This window comes from Salmo salar, chromosome ssa10, assembly GCF_905237065.1.
Source record: "Salmo salar chromosome ssa10, Ssal_v3.1, whole genome shotgun sequence".
Lineage (NCBI taxonomy): Eukaryota > Metazoa > Chordata > Actinopteri > Salmoniformes > Salmonidae > Salmo > Salmo salar.
The window spans coordinates 77221447-77238586 of NC_059451.1; the positions used below are offsets into that span (position 1 = coordinate 77221447).

Below are 17140 nucleotides of genomic sequence, written 5' to 3' on the forward strand. Positions count from 1 at the left end.
ATAGTAAGTAAAACACTGGAATGGTAGGTTTGCAGTGGAAGAAAGTGCTGGGGTGCAAAGGAGCAAAATAAATAAATAAATACAGTAGGGGAAGAGGTAGTTGTTTGGGCTAAATTATGGATGGGCTATGTACAGGTTCAGTAATCTGTGAGCTGCTCTGACAGCTGGTGCTTAAAGCTAGTGAGGGAGATAAGTGTTTCCAGTTTCAGAGTTTTTGTAGTTCGTTCCCGTCATTGGCAGCAGAGAACTGGAAGGAGAGGCGGCCGAAGGAGGAATTGGCTTTGGGGGTGACCAGAGACATATCTGCTGGAGCGCGTGCTACAGGTGGGTGCTGCTATGGTGACCAGCAAGCTGAGCTAAGGGGGGACTTTACCTAGCAGGGTCTTGTAGATGACCTGGAGCCAGTGGGTTTGGCGGCGAGTATGAAGCAAGGACCAGCCAACGAGAGCGTACAGGTCGCAGTGGTGGGTAGTATATGGGGCTTTGGTGACAAAACGGATGGCACTGTGAAAGACTGCATCCAATTTATTGAGTAGGGTATTGGAGGCTATTTTGTAAATGACATCGCCGTAGTCGAGGATCGGTAGGATGGTCAGTTTTACGAGGGTATGTTTGGCAGCATGAGTGAAGGATGATTTGTTGTCAAATAGGAAGCCAATTCTAGATTTAACTTTGGATTGGAGATGTTTGATGTGAGTCTGGAAGGAGAGCTTACAGTCTAACCAGACACCTAGGTATTTGTACTTGTCCACATATTCTAAGTCAGACCCGTCCAAAGTAGTGATGCTGGACGGGCAGGCAGGTGCAGGCAGCGATCGGTTGAAGAGTATGCATTTAGTTTTACTTGTATTTAAGAGCAGTTGGAGGCCACGGAAGGAGAGTTGTATGGCATTGAAGCTCACCTGGAGGGTTGTTAACACAGTGTCCAAAGAAGGGCCAGAAGTATTCAGAATGGTGTCGTCTGCGTAGAGGTGGATCAGAGACTCACCAGCAGCAAGAGCGATATCATTGATGTATACAGAGGAGAGAGTTGGCCCAAGAATTGAACCCTGTGGCACCCCCATAGAGACTGCCAGAGGCCCGGACAATAGGCCCTCCGATTTGACACACTGAACTCTATCAGAGAAGTAGTTGGTGAACCAGGCGAGGCAATCATTTGAGAAACCAAGGCTATTGAGTCTGCCGATGAGGATGTGGTGATTGACAGAGTCGAAAGCCTTGGCCAGGTCAATGAATACAGCTGCATAGTATTGTTTCTTATCGATGGCGGTTACGATATCGTTTACGACCTTGAGCGTGGCTGAGGTGCACCCATGACCAGCTCTGAAACCAGATTGCATAGCGGAGAAGGTGCGGTGGGATTCGAAATGGTTGGTAATCTGTTTGTTGACTTATCTTTCGAAGACCTTAGGAAGGCAGGGTAGGATAGATATAGGTCTGTAGCAGTTTGAGTCAAGAGTATCCCCCCCTTTGAAGAGGGGGATGACCGCAGCTGCTTTCCAATCTTTGGGAATCTCAGACGACACGAAAGAGAGGTTGAACAGGCTAGTAATAGGGGTTGCAACAATTTCGGCAGATAATTTTAGAAAGAAAGGGTCCAGATTGTCTAGCCTGGCTGATTTGTAGGGGTCCAGATTTTGCAGCTCTTTCAGAACATCAGCTGACTGGATTTGGGAGAAGGAGAAATGGGGAAGGCTTGGGCGAGTTGCTGTGGGGGGTGCAGTGCTGTTGACCGGGGTAGGGGTAGCCAGGTGGAAAGCATGGCCAGCCGGAGAAAAATGCTTATTGAAATCTCAATTATAGTGGATTTATTGGTAGTGACAGAGTTTCCTAACCTCAGTGCAGTGGGCAGCTGGGAGGAGGTGCTCTTATTCTCCATGGACTTTACAGTGTCCCAGAACTTTTTTGAGTTTGTGTTGCAGGAAGCAAATTTCTGCTTGAAAATGAGATGCTCACACATGACTGAGTTTGTTAGTGAGAGATGGTTGTTGCATTAAAAAAATATATTTATTCTTGAAGCCTGCCTACGTGAATGTGCTTCAATTAAAAGTAAACCCTTTACGAACACATATCATATTATGGCCCAGTTATCCTCAACAGTGTCAGCTGAAAATCCTGTATGATGGGCCACATCAGACCTGCAAATCACAATATGCTGGTTTGTGAAGTGGCTAGCAATTCCTATCAGAATCCAGCCAGAGTGAGGATAATCACCCACAACCTGCAACCAGAATGACTGAAGGATTTATCAAACTACCTAAAATGACGTGGGCACCGATTGAAGTCCACGATGACTTCAATAACAGAGCCCCCCACACCTCTCTGATTCAGAGGGGTTGGGTTAAATATGGAAGAAATTTTTTCTTTTGGAAAAGTTTTATTGTTGCATTTCCTTTAAAACCTCTTACATCTAGATGTTTCGCTAGCGGAACACCGCTCCAATATCCAATGATAGGGCGTGGCGCGAATTACAAACTCCTCAAAAATCCTAAAACTTCAATTTTTCAAACATATGACTATTTTACACCATTTTAAAGACAAGACTCTCCTTTATCTAACCACATTGTCCGATTTCAAAAAGGCTTTACAACAAAAGCAAAACATTAGATTATGTCAGGAGAGTACCCAGCCAGAAATAATCAGACACCCATTTTTCAAGCTAGCATATAATGTCACAAAAACCAAAACCACAGCTAAATGCAGCCCTAACCTTTGATGATCTTCATCAGATGACACTCCTCGGACATTATGTTATACAATACATGCATGTTTTGTTCAATCAAGTTCATATTTATATCAAAAACCAGCTTTTTACATTAGCATGTGACGTTCAGAACTAGCATACCCACCGAAACTTCCGGTGAATTTACTAAATTACTCACGATAAACGTTCACAAAAAACATAACAATTATTTTAAGAATTATAGATACAGAACTCCTTAATGCAATCGCGGTGTCCGATTTTAAAATGGCTTTTCGGTGAAAGCACATTTTGCAATATTCTGAGTAGATAGCCCGGCCATCATGGCTAGCTATTTTGACACCCACCAAGTTTGGCACTCACCAAACTCAGATTTACTATAAGAAAAATTGGATTACCTTTGCTGTTCTTCGTCAGAATGCACTCCCAGGACTTCTACTTCAACAATAAATGTTGGTTTGGTTCCAAATAATCCATAGTTATATACAAATAGCTGCGTTTGTTCTTGCGTTCAAGACACTATCCGAAGGGTGACGCAGCGGAGCATATCGTGACAAAAAATGTCAAAATATTCCATTACCGTACTTCGAAGCATGTCAAACGCTGTTTAAAATCAATTTTTATGTGATTTTTCTCGTAAAATAGCGATAATATTCCGACCGGGCAACGTTGTTTTCGTTCAAAGACTGAAAATGTAAAATGGACTCTTCATGTGCACGCGCGCACCCGTTTCATTGTTCTCAGATCGACCACTATCCAAATGCGCTACTGTTTTTCAGCCAGGGACTGCAGAGTCATCATTCCCCGTTCTGGCGCCTTCTGAGAGCCTATGGGAGTCTTAGAAAATGTCACGTTACAGCAGAGATCCTCTGTTTTCGATAAAGAGGCTATAGAAGGCCAAGAAATGGTCAGAGAGGGCACTTCCTGTTTAGAATCTTCTCAGGTTTTGGCCTGCCATATGAGTTCTGTTATACTCACAGACACCATTCAAACAGTTTTTGAAACTTTAGGGTGTTTTCTATCCAAATCAAACAATTACATGCATATTCTAGTTTCTGGGCAGGAGTAATAACCAGATTAAATCGGGTACGTTTTTTATCCGGCCGTGAAAATACTGCCCCCTATCCTAAACAGGTTAAAACAGCTCATATATTTTTGAACATCCTTTTATACACATAAAAATGGCATTAAAGCATAAAACACAGCATTTGAATATTACAATTAAGTTTGTTAAAAAGTACATGTTGTTAAAACCAATAAAAACAGCCATAAATAAAAGTACTTTTTTATGTAAAACATCCAATTCTGTAAAAGCCATTTAAAATGTGTATAAATTATTTAACAAAAGTAAAACATTTTTAAGACATGAAAAATATGTTAAAAAGTCCCTTTAGTCCTTTGTACAGGAACGGGGTGAGTCCTTATCAAACTTGCCTCCTCCTGCTCCTCCGAATCAATTTCCATCTTGTCCGTCGGGGCCCAGAGGAGATCCCTCCCCTAGGCGCATCGCCCTAGGCGCCGCTGCGCTGTCAGGTCATGGCCGCCGGGACCTTGGGTGTTGTGGGGACCCTTCGCCTGGGGTCGAGGCCCCCTTTCTTTTGTACCATCCCAGGGCTTCCGTGGCTACCATGGCCATTGCCTGGGGGGTGGTCTCTACTCATTTCGCTACCAGCAGATTGCGGGAGGACCACAGTGGTTCCTTCAGACACGTGAAGGTGGGCCAGAGCTTTGTGAAGGCCTTCAGTGGAATAGGCCTTCGGCCCACCCCGTACAGCACGAGCTGGGGCATTAGGTCCTCCCCTGCTGGCAGACACGGGGAGATCAGGGGGCCCTTGGTCGATTTTATTTATTATTATTTTTATTTTTTAAATGTAAGTTTTATTGTTACATTTCCTTTAAAACAGCTCATATATTTTTACACATCATTTCATACACATAAAAATGGCAGTCTGCCGGGCCAGACTACCCGGCAGCTCCGGGCAGTCTGGCCACTCCGGCAGCGCCGGGCAGTCTGGCCACTCCGGCAGCTCCGGGCAGTCTGGCCACTCTGGCAGCGCCGGGCAGTCTGGCCACTCTGGAATCGCCGGGCAGTCTGGCCACTCTGGCATCTCCGGGCAGTCTGGCCACTCTGGCGGCTCCTGACTAGCGGGCAGCTCTGGCGGCTCCTGACTGGCGGGCGGCTCTGGCGACTCTTGACTGACGGGCAGCTCTGGCGACTCTTGACTGACGGGCAGCTCTGGCGACTCTTGACTGACGGGCAGCTCTGGCGACTCTTGACTGACGGGCAGCCCTGGCGTCGTCAAACTGGGATGACGCACTTGAAGCCTGGTGCGTGGTGCTGGTACTGGACATACCAGACTGGGAACACGTACCTTCGGGCTAGTGCGGGGAGCTGGCCTGGGGCTCCATTCTTGCCCTGCAAAACTGCCCTTTTGCCCCCCCAAAATAATTATTGGGGCTGCCTCTCGAGTTTCCCAAACTCCTCCATAGCCCTGGAAACGCTCAACCTTATTTCTGTCCATGTCCATCCTTCCTCCTTGTTCCTCTGCTGCTTGGTCCAAGTTTCGTGGGAGATTCTGTCACAGATGTCGTATTGATGAGACCAAAACGCAGCAGCTATGTGTATGCTCATCTTGACGTTTAATAAATTCAAAATGAACACCAAAATAACAAAAGAACGAACGATCAACAAAACAGTCTGGCAAGGCACAAGGCTAAACACAGAACAATCTCCCACAAATGACAAACACAAACACACCCTAATATATGGGACTCTCAATCAAAGGCAAATAGACAACACCTGCCTTCAACTGAGAGTCCCAACCCCAATTAACCAAACATAGAAACAGACACACTAGACTAAACATAGAATACATGAAAATCAAACAGTGCCCAAAACCCCGGAATACTTAAATCAAATGCCCCTTCAACAAACACACCACCCCGAACCACATAAACCGAATACCCTCTGCCACGTCCTGACCAAACTACAATGACAATTAACCCTTATACTGGCCAGGACGTGACAAGTGACAGTGTTTCCTAGCCTCAGTGCAGTGAGCAGCTGGGAGGAGGTGGTCTTATTCTCCATGGAATTTACAGTGTCCCAAAACGTTTTGGAATTAGTGCTACAGGATGCAAATGTCTGTTTGAAAAAGCTAGCCTTAGCTTTCCTAACTGATTGTGTATATTGGTTCCTGACTTCCCTGAAAAGTTGCATATCGTGGGGGCTATTCGATGCTAATGCAGTACACCACAGGATGGTTTTGTGCTTGTCAAGGGCAGTCAATTCTGGGGTGAACCAAGGGCTATATCTGTCCTTAGTTCTACATTTTTTGAATGGGGCATGCTCATTTAAGATGGTGAGGAAACCACTTTTAAAGAGCAACCAGGCATCCTCTACTGACGGGATGAGGTCAGTATCCTTCCAGGATACCCGGGCCAGGTTGATTTGAAAGGCCTGCTCGCTGAAGTGTTTAGGGGAGCGTTTGACAGTGATGAGGGTCATCCGAACGACCCAACATTTTTTAGAGTGTACGGACAGAGTTAGTTCTTTGAAGCCAAAGTACATTCTGGTTGTCTCTCCATAACTGATAAATTAAAGCTATTGATTAACTTTAGGGGGTACAAATGCCCCTCTTTTTCAATTATGTGCTAATGGAAAGATAAGGACAACCACAAGCAGGCTCTTTGGTCCATGGAAAAAGTTGTTAAGTTGTTCATATAGGGACTAAAGGCAATACAAATTGTATTTGTTTCAACCCAGATCTTAATCACTTAATGGCATAAATTCATTAATGTTGAGAGTAAATCACTTATTGCCTCTGGTATTCATTTAGCTATTGTTATCCTATGCTCTGAAATCCCACTTCAAGGGTTAACCTTCTGGGACTGACAGAACGTTGGCATTTTACAGGTGATTTCAATAATGTCAAAGCCACCAGATGCATTTGTATTTACAGCCGGTTTAATTTGTTGCAGTCTGTGAATGAGCTGAGATCGGCTCAAGCTGCCAGCCAATGCGTGGCATTTGTATTGCTGGCAGCCCTTTGCCTGTCTGTCTTTCTTTCATCCATTCCCCCTCTCTTTGAATGCCAATGAGTCTAGCCTGTAGGGCCTGCCCGCGCACCCTGGCCTTTGACTGAAGTGAAATCAATCAGTCCTTCAATCACTCTCCAACCTTCTCTGGCTATGCCAGTTCTCCCTATCTGTCTGTGTGTCTGTCCGTCTGTCTGTCTAATTCCACATTACAGTTTCCCCTCTCTTCTCCATTACGCTGTGTCCAGCTGAGAATTGTGAAATTGTGGTTCCCTTTGGTTTTGAAGTTCTTTTTGGGTGAATGTGCTCCTTAAACAGGATGAAATTAAGTTTTAAGTCAGGTAGTTCTTAAAAGTTCTGACGACGTCGCAGGGATTTGTCTTTCCATTGCGATTCTCATGTGTAACATATAGTAGATGTCTGGGGAGTAGTTTCCATTGTGGAATTGAACAATTACTAGTTTTTCAGTAAATACTTACACTGTCTTCCTTGTCTGCACAGATCCCTCAGATCAGCTATGCATCCACGGCGCCCGAGCTGAGTGACAACACACGCTACGACTTCTTCTCCCGTGTGGTGCCACCGGACTCCTACCAAGCTCAGGCCATGCTAGACATCGTAACGGCGATGGGCTGGAACTATGTGTCGACCCTGGCCTCGGAGGGGAATTACGGTGAAAGTGGCGTGGAGGCTTTCGTCCAGATCTCCAGAGAGTCTGGTAAGTGGGATGGTGCTCTTTTTACTGGCACAAAATGGCTGCTCAATGAGGTTTTTACTGAAACTCTGATGAAGATTTTTATAGATATGGCTACTAAATGTGAGCTGTCTTTGTGATGCCATGATGTAGGATAAAGAAATGGGATTGAATCCAAAAGTGTCTTTCTCTCCTAACATTTTACATTTTACATTTAAGTCATTTAGCAGACGCTCTTATCCAGAGCGACTTACAAATTGGTGCATTCACCTTATAATATCCAGTGGAACAACCACTTTACAATAGTGCATCTAAATCTTTTAGGGGGGGGGATTAGAAGGATTACTTTATCCTATCCTAGGTATTCCTTAAAGAGGTGGGGTTTCTGGTGTCTCCGGAAGGTGGTGATTGACTCCGCTGTCCTGGCGTCGTGAGGGAGCTTGTTCCACCATAGGGGTGCCAGAACAGCGAACAGTTTTGACTGGGCTGAGCGGGAACTGTGCTTCCTCAGAGGTAGGGGGGCCAGCAAGGCTTTTATTCTTAGGGATAGGTGTCCCACTAGCGGGACACCAGGCGACAACATCCGGTGAAATTGGAGGGCGCGCAATTCAAATAAATAATCGGAATGTTAAACATTGATGAACATATATATAATTTAAAAGCTTATATTATTGTTAATCTAACTGCGTTGTCCGATTTACAATAGGTTATGGCGAAAGCATACCATGCGATTGTCTGAGGACGGCGCCCCACATCAACATATTTTTCAACCAGCAGAGGCTTCATAAAATCACAAATAGAGATTAAATAAATCACTTACTTTTGAAGCTCTTCCTCTGTTTGCAGTTCAAGGGTCCCAGCTACAACATGAATGGTCGTTTTGTTAGATAAAATCCTTCTTTATATCCCAAAAAGTCAGTTTAGTTGGCGCCATCGATTTCAGTAATCCACTCGTTCAACATGCAGACAAAGGAGTCACAAAAGCTACCACTAAACTCCGTCGAAACAAGTCAAACGACGTTTCTATTTAATCCGCAGGTACTCTAAAATGTAAATATACTATAATATTTCATAGGGAAAGTAGTATGTTCAATAGTAAAGCAAAATTAGTAAGCGTGCGCCCTCTCCCTCGTGCGCCGAAAGACTGATATTTTTCCGGTGCTCTCCTAACCAAAACTCAAAATTCTTGCTTGTTTTTCAAAAAACAAGCCTGAAACCTTGAATAAAGACTGTTGAGATCTGGGGAAGCCATAGGAATTGCAATTTGGGTGATGGAATTACATAGGAACAATAGCTTTCCATTATAAGAGCCTGGGACCTCAAAAACTGTTGTTTTTTTAACCAAGGAAAAGGGTGGCTATTTGAAGAATCTGAAATATAAAATATATTTTGATTTGTGTAACACTTTTTTGGTTACTACATGATTCCATATGTGTTATTTCATAGTTTTGATGTCTTCACTATTATTCTACAATGTAGAAAATAGTGAAAATAAAGAAAAACCTTTTAACTGGTAGTGTAGTTTTTGACTTCCAACGTCCCTGGGATAATGTACATTTGCTGCAGCATTATGGCAACTCAGCGACACAATGGTAGGGATTATCTAAGGTGGGCTTGGGTCATTGATAAGTCATTGTCTCAATGCAGCCTTGAAATGTGAGTCCAGAAGCCAAGATGATTTGGATGGACTGATCATTCTTGTAGAGCATCTTCTGTTTCCGGAAGATGTCAAACTTATCTATAAAAGTTATTCCAACAGAGCTACTGTAATGTTTTAGCCAGGTGTGTAATGCCAGTAGCATGACGAATCTTTCACACACGCTGCCCAATGATGGTACCGGATCTGACATAATTGGCTGCTTTTTGTAATCTTTCAGAGCTAGGATCAGTTCTTTAAAATACATTTTCAGCAGTTCGAGCTTGCCCTCCTAATGCTGTTTGACCTCACATGGACTACGACAGGTTCAGCTCCCAGCAGCTGTCATAGAACAGCCGTAAGAAGCCTTTTAATGTCCCATACTTATGCTCCAGGATAGCACAGGGTTTTTGCACCGGGATGCTTCTAACCATAGAGCTGCCAATGATGGCAGCTGGTGCAATGGTTGAGGAGGTCCGGCTGTTCCTTCGAAAACCCCTTGATGGCCCGATGGACCCGAGCATGCTGTAGTATCCATCGTGGATGATGAATGGGCAGAGTCTTAGACTGCCTCATGGTCCGATGATAGGGGGAGCTCTGAGGATCTGAACCTGAGGTAAACCTGAGGTAAAAAGCCACTGGAGACAAAACAGAAGATGAAGGCACAGGTACATCTGTATCTGATCTATAATCGGAAGCCCACAGGAAAGAAGGTGCCGGAACCTCTGGATCCAGGGTTGCGAAGCTGTTTCTAGTCTGTGTCCAGTTCGGGCTTACTTTCGCCAAGGAGGCCCCTGTTGCCAGAGGTCACTGTTTTAGACTTCCACGGCGAGTGATATATCTCCATGGCTGATTGGTAGGATCGAGAACAAGAACATCCACCAAGTCATCCAGGAAAAATCTACTAACTTCATTCTCCAGGGAAGGGGAGATCCCTTTGGGGAGGAATCCCTGCAGCGTACCGACCAGTTGAACGACTCAGCGGCAACACTTCCACCAGGCCAAAGCAGCGTCCGGCTACTGGAGTAGAAGAGAAAGAAAAACTAGGCGGGCGTAGATTCCCCAGTAGCTTGTGTAAGTTTGCTACTTATTTGCTAAGAGTAGCCACTTCGCCCCTGTAGTCCTCTGCAAGCAAACAGTTGCTATATTGAAAGTCTGGGTGGTCCACATTTTCCTGGAATAAAGCAAAATAAACACAGCTCTTGCAGCGTTGAAAACGTTTGTTAGCATCCTCCATTTGAGGCTACAGGCTAGCTAGGCTAGCTAATCTAGCAAGGCTTCTGTGTCTCTCTTCTTGACAGGAAATTCTCAATTTGTCCGAGAGAGAAATACACGGCTATCAAAAACATCAGGCCAAGAAAACACACAATTAATCAAATTTTTATAAAATTCACGATGTGAAAAATGAATGGAGGTGTAGAGTATTGTAACTCAGGCTCGTAAAACATGTTTCGTCAACAACACACTCACATTGGGGTGCGTGTCTGTCAGGCACGAAAATTAGTGTCTCAACAGCAGGGGACACCTTGAAAGTTCACGCGTCAAGTCGCTGTATGCCAGAATTCGGGACAGTCTAAGACAAAAAACACTAAGAGCATTTCTTCTTGCTCTCTTAAGCCGGGTGTACACCACATGATTTCGGCACCGATTTAGCTGTCCCAGACAGAGATCGGAGTCAAAATCCCCACGTCGTTGCCTACTCAGGCTCATGGAGGTCTACCTATACCATCTTTGAGATGTTCAAGACTTCCAGATATTTTCAAACATGTTTGATTTTATCGGCACAAAATCTGCAGTGCTCTTGTAGTGTGAGATGTGCAAAGACAAATTTTGACAATGATCAGAAATAGGCAATGAGAGCTCAGCAGAGAAGATGCCAGTGAGATGATGAAATCGTATCACATCACCCTGAATGTGTAGACTTGAGCAGGACTACTGCTAGTATGCGTTTATACTTGCCGAAGTGTCAAATCGTTACAGCTCAGAATTTCACAAGCAATGTTATTTAATTCAAAACATATTAGCTAGATATTTCAGTTCTTTATGGCAAGCGTGAAGGTCTGGCTGAAAAAGTTTGAGCCACAGCTCGTTCTAGCTACTTTGACAATCTAATCACATCACATCATTGTTTTCGTAAGACAGCGTGGTATCGAGAATCCTCACAACCAAGTGAAAAATCTTGTGACTCCCCTTCTGTGCCACATCGTTTGCACCACTACGTTGGCAAAACAAATAAAATAGGCTACACAAAAGACGGTTGTTTAATGTGAGAGGCTCAGTGATGTTTGGACTTTGAAAGTCGTGTACACCTGGGATTAGTCTGCTGCCTATTTGCTTAGAAAGACTGCTAAGGTAACAGTGTTTATTAAAACGTTGTTACATTATGCACCACAATAATTGATTACTCCACAATTTTAACGAGACAACTGCTGCCCAGAATTACCATCACAGATGATCAATTAAGGATGTGTATCACAGGGGGATGTCTGAAACTTACTCCGCAGCCTTAAGTGTCCAGCTTGCGTCACCTCATTAGCTAGCTTTTTGAGGTGGTCCGATCGGCTCAGAGGAAGGTGGTCACGTGTGGCAGAGGTCCCAAGTTTGAGCCAGGTATGGAACGAATCGGGAGGAAGTGGTACTCGCTTAGCAAGCAGCGTGACGTCCTTTACACATGCATCGGACGGGAGGGGTGTGTAACATTTAAAAGTGGTCTGTGAAATATGTATTTTATTGATAAATGAATATAGCAATTAGGGTTGGGTGATATTATGATAGCATCGTCTATCAACGATTATTGACAGCCATCGAGGGTGGCGACATTGTGGTGTGACAGACGAAGGTTTAGCATATTTGAACTTGACTGGTGCCACGCAGCAAAGAACAGAGTCCAGAGTCTTGCAGCGTACAGCAGGGCAGCACACAAGTGACATTCAGAGTAATTACCTATTCCTATTTGCTATAGCCTATTTCAATAAATATCATATAAGCTTTAAGACAAGTTAAAGTTATGAACAGTATCTTATTTCTCAAATATTCTAGCCTAAAAACGTGTTGTCCTGAAGTATAGGCATATGCTATTCTCAATCACAGCTTTAAGAGAGACAATATTATCTGTTTACTATTTTTTGAGGCAAATAAAGACATTATTATTCAGTTCTGAATATAGTAGACTGCAATTCTATCCGTCCCATGATGTATAACATAACTCACTACATCAGGGGTTATCAAACATTTTTGGCCCATGGCTCCATTTTGATGTAAAACATTTTTGGCGATCCCAACAAGTAAAAAAGGGGTGGAATCAATGACCAATGTTTACTTTTTTAATTGGAGCTATGGCAGTCAGGATTTTTTTTTTAGACTGATTTGTAATAATATTGTAATAATATGTATCAGAAAGGTATTAGAAAACATGAATGAAAACATCAGGCAATAATTGTGTATGATCTTCTGTGTAGAAAAAATATCATCATTATTGATGTTCTTTTTCCACCAGTCTGATTTACTGCCTGGTCCTGTCCACTCTGTTCTAAAGGTTTTGAAGGAAAAGGAAGACACATATGTGTTCCTGAGAATCTTAGCTTTCAGTGAAGGGGTAATTGTCAGGTTCGTCGTAAAAGGTGGACCAAAACGCAGCGGGTATATGAATACGTATCTTCTTTTATTAGAAGAAAAAAACAAAACAAAACACTTATACAAAAACATCGACGAAAAACAGTCCTGTAAGGCTCACAGCTATACACGGAACAACTACCCACAAAACCCATGGAAAAACACCCCAACTAAATAGGACCTTCAATTAGAGGCAACGAGGAACAGCTGCCTCCAATTGAAGGTCAGCCCAATAAACTAAACATTGAAATATAAGAACTAGAACAAACATAGAAATATATTAACATAGAACATAACCCCCAAACACACAAAACAAACACACCCCTGCCCTGTCCTGACCAACTACAAGAACAAAATTACCCCTTTTCTGGTCAGGACGTGACAGTAATAATATTTTCTACCTTAAACTGTTAAAAAGTTAGAGCTAAATGTCTAGGAAGAAAACAGAAAACACTTTGTTTATTACAACCATATTTAGCGACTACCGAAGGTTACTCTTTTTTTGAGGGGGGGGGGGCAATAGTGGGCTATACTATGCCTTCAGTAAGTATTCATAGTCATACCCCTTGACTTATTCAATTCAAAATGTTTTGTGTTACAGCCTGAATTAACTTCTCTAGGGCCAGTGGGACGAAATCGTCCCACCTACGTAACAGCCAGTGGAATCCTGTAGCGCGTTATTCAAATACCTTAGAAATGCTATTACTTCAATTTCTCAAACATATGACTATTTTACACCATTTTAAAGACAAGACTCTCGTTAATCTAACCACACTGTCCGATTTCAAAAAGGCTTTACAACGAAAGCAAAACATTAGATTATGTCAGCAGAGTACCCAGCCAGAAATAATCAGACACCCATTTTTCAAGCTAGCATATAATGTCACATAAACCCAAACCACAGCTAAATGCAGCACTAACCTTTGATGATCTTCATCGGATGACACACCTAAGACATTATGTTATACAATACATGCATGTTTTGTTCAATCAAGTTCATATTTATATCAAAAACCAGATTTTTACATTAGCATGTGACGTTCAGAACTAGCAAACTTCCGGTGAATTTACTAAATTACTCACGATAAACGTTCACAAAAAAGCATAACAATTATTTTAAGAATTATAGATACAGAACTCCTCTATGCACTCGATATATCCGATTTTAAAATGGCTTTTCGGTGAAAGCACATTTTGCAATATTCTAAGTAGATAGCCCGGCATCACAGGGCTAGCTATTTAGACACCCAGCAAGTTTAGCACTCACCAAAGTCAGATTTACTATAAGAAAAATGTTATTACCTTTGGTGTTCTTCGTCAGAATGCACTCCCAGGACTTCTACTTCAATAACAAATGTTGGTTTGGTCCCAAATAATCCATAGTTATATCCAAACAGCGGCGTTTTGTTTGTGCGTTCAAGACACTATCCGAAAGGGTAAAGAAGGGTGACGAGCACGACGCATTTCGTGACAAAAGAATTCTAAATATTCCATTACCGTACTTCGAAGCATGTCAACCGCTGTTTAAAATCAATTTTTATGCCATTTTTCTTGTAAAAAAGCGATAATATTCCGACCGGGAATCTGCGTTTAGATAAAAAGACGAAAGAAAATAAAGCATGGGGTCGACTCGTGCACGCGCCTAAGCCCATTGTCCTCTGATCGGCCACTTGCCAAAAGCGCAAATGTGTTTCAGCCTGGGGCCGCCTCGATATCATTCAGCTTTTTCCCGGGCTCTGAGAGCCTATGGGAGCCGTAGGAAGTGTCACGTTACAGCAAAGATCCTCAGTCTTCAATAAACAGAGACAATAAACAAAAACAAGGAATCTTCTCTTGTTTTTGCCTGCCATATGAGTTCTGTTATACTCACAGACAGAATTCAAACAGTTTTAGAAACTTTAGGGTGTTTTCTATTCAAAGCCAATAATTATATGCATATTCTAGTTACTGGGCAGGAGTAGTAACCAGATTAAATCGGGTACGTTTTTTATCCGGCCGTGTCAATACTGCACCCTACCCCCAACAGGTTAAACATTTGGGAGCCCATCTACACACAACACCCCACAATGTCAAAGTAGAAACATGTTTTTTTAAATGTTTGCAAATATATTGAAAATAAAATACATAAATATCAAATGTACATAAGTATTCACACCCCATTGCTATGACACTCCAAATGGAGCTCAGGTGCATCCAATTTTCTTTGATCATCCTTGAGATGTTGCTACAACTTGATTGGAGTCCACCTGTGGTCAATTCAGAGCAGAAACAATACTATGAAGTCCAAGGAACTATCCATAGATTTCTGAGATGGTATTGTGATGAGGCATGTACACTATATATCCAAAAGTATGTGGATATCCCCTCAAATTAGTGGATTAGGCTATTTCAACCACACCCGTTGCTGACAGGTGTATAAAACCGAGCACACAGCCACGGAATCTCCATAAACAAACAGTGGCAGTAGAATAGCCTTACTGAAGAGCTCAGTGACTTTCAACGTGGCACCGTCATAGGATGACACCTTCATAGGATGCCACCTTTCCAACAAGTCAGTTTGTCAAATTTCTGCCCTGCAAGAGCTGCCCCAGTCAAGAGTAAGTGCTGTTATTGTGAAGTGGAAACGTCTAGGAGCAACAACGGCTCAGCCGCGAAGTGGTAGGCCACACAAGCTCACAGAACGGGGCCGCTGAGTGCTGAAGCACGTAGCGCGTAAAAATCATCTGTCCTTGGTTGCAACACTCACTACTGAGTTCCAAACTGCCTCTGGAAGCAACGTCAGTACAATAACTGTTTGTTGGGAGCTTCATGAAATGGGTTTCCATGGCCGAGCAGCTGCACACAAACCTAAAATCACAATGTACAATGCCAATCCTCGACTGGAGTGGTGTGAGGCTCACCGCCATTGGACTCTGGAGCAAGTAGAAACACGTTCTCTGGAGTGATAAATCACGCTTCTGCATCTGGCAGTCCGACGGGCGAATTTGGGTTTGTCGGATGCCAGGAGAGCGCTCCCTGCCCCAATACATAGTGCCCACTGCAAAGCTTGGTGGAGGAGGAATAATTGTCTGGGGCTGTTTTTCATAGGCCCCTTAGTTCCAGTGAAGGGAAATCTTAACACTACAGCATACAATAACATTCTAGACGATTCTGTGTTTCCAACTTTGTGCAACAGTTTGGGAAAAGCCCTTTCCTGTTTCAGCATGACAATACCCCCGTGCACAAAGCGAGGTCCATACAGATATGGTTTGTTGAGATCAGTGTGGAAGAACCTGACTGGCCTGCACAGAGTCCTGACATCAACTCCAACAAAGAACGTTTGGATGAATTGGAACACTGACTGCGAGCAAGGCCTAATCGCCCAACATCAGTGTCCGACCTCACTAATGCTCTTGTGGCTGAATGGAAGCAAGTCCCCGCAGCAATGTTCCAACATCTAGTGGAAAGCCTTCCCAGAAGTGTGGAGGCTGTTTTTATTTTTTTACTTTTGTATTTTTATTTAACCTTTATTTAACTGTAATAGCATGATTTTGGAATGGGATGTTTGACGAGCAGGTGTCTACATATTTTTGGTCATGTAGTGTATCCGGGGAAGGATATAAAATAATTTATGTGTTAACTTTCCAAGAGCACAGTGATCTCCATCATTGGGAAATTGAAAAAATATGGAACTACCCAGATTTGCCTAGAGCTGGCCATCTGACCAATCTGAGCAACCGGCAAGAAGGACCTTGGTCAGGGTGGTGACCCAGAACCCAATGACCACTCTGACAGAACTACAGGGTTCCTTGACTGAGATGTGAGAACTTGCCAGAAAAACGTTAATTCAGCACTTCACCAATCTGGGCTTTATTGGACAGTGGCCACATGGAAGCCACTCCTGAGAAAAAGGCATATGACAGCACACCTAGAGTTCGCAAAAATGCACGTGAAAGACTAAGATCATAATGCAAAAGATTCTGTGGTCTGATGAGACAAAAATGTTACTCTATAGCCTGAATGAAAAGTGCTATGTCTGGAGAAAACCAGGCACAGGTCATCACCTGTCTAACACCCTCCCTACTGTGAAGCATGGTGGTGGCAGCATCATGCTATGGGGATGCTTTTCAGTGGCACATACTGGGAGACTGGTAGGAATAGAGGGAACAATGAATGAGGCCTAAATACAGTCAAATCCTTGATGAGAACTTGCTTCAGAGTGCAAACGACCTTAGAGATGGGGTGAAGATTTACAATGACCCCAAGCATACTACAGCCAAAACAACGCTGGAATGGCTTTTGAACAAGAATGTGAAAGTCCTTGAGTGGCCCAGCCAATGCCCAGACTTGAATCCCATTGAAAATCTGTGGAAAGACTTGAAGATTTCTGTTAAACCCGCTGCTCCCCATCTAAGTTAACAGAGTTTGAGATGAATCTGCAAGGAAAAATGAGGTAAAATCCCCATATCCAGATGTGCAA

General features: G+C 43.3%; 1 protein-coding gene across 1 annotated transcript in view; it reads left to right on the forward strand.

Moving 5' to 3' along the window:
* LOC106561032 (metabotropic glutamate receptor 8) overlaps nt 1-17140 on the forward strand; it is a 263039-nt gene that overhangs the window by 122063 nt on the left and 123836 nt on the right. Inside the window, exon 3 of the mRNA XM_014124591.1 lies at nt 7241-7457. Within this exon, the coding sequence (XP_013980066.1) occupies nt 7241-7457 (217 nt within the window). The remainder of the gene's footprint in view (nt 1-7240; nt 7458-17140) is intronic.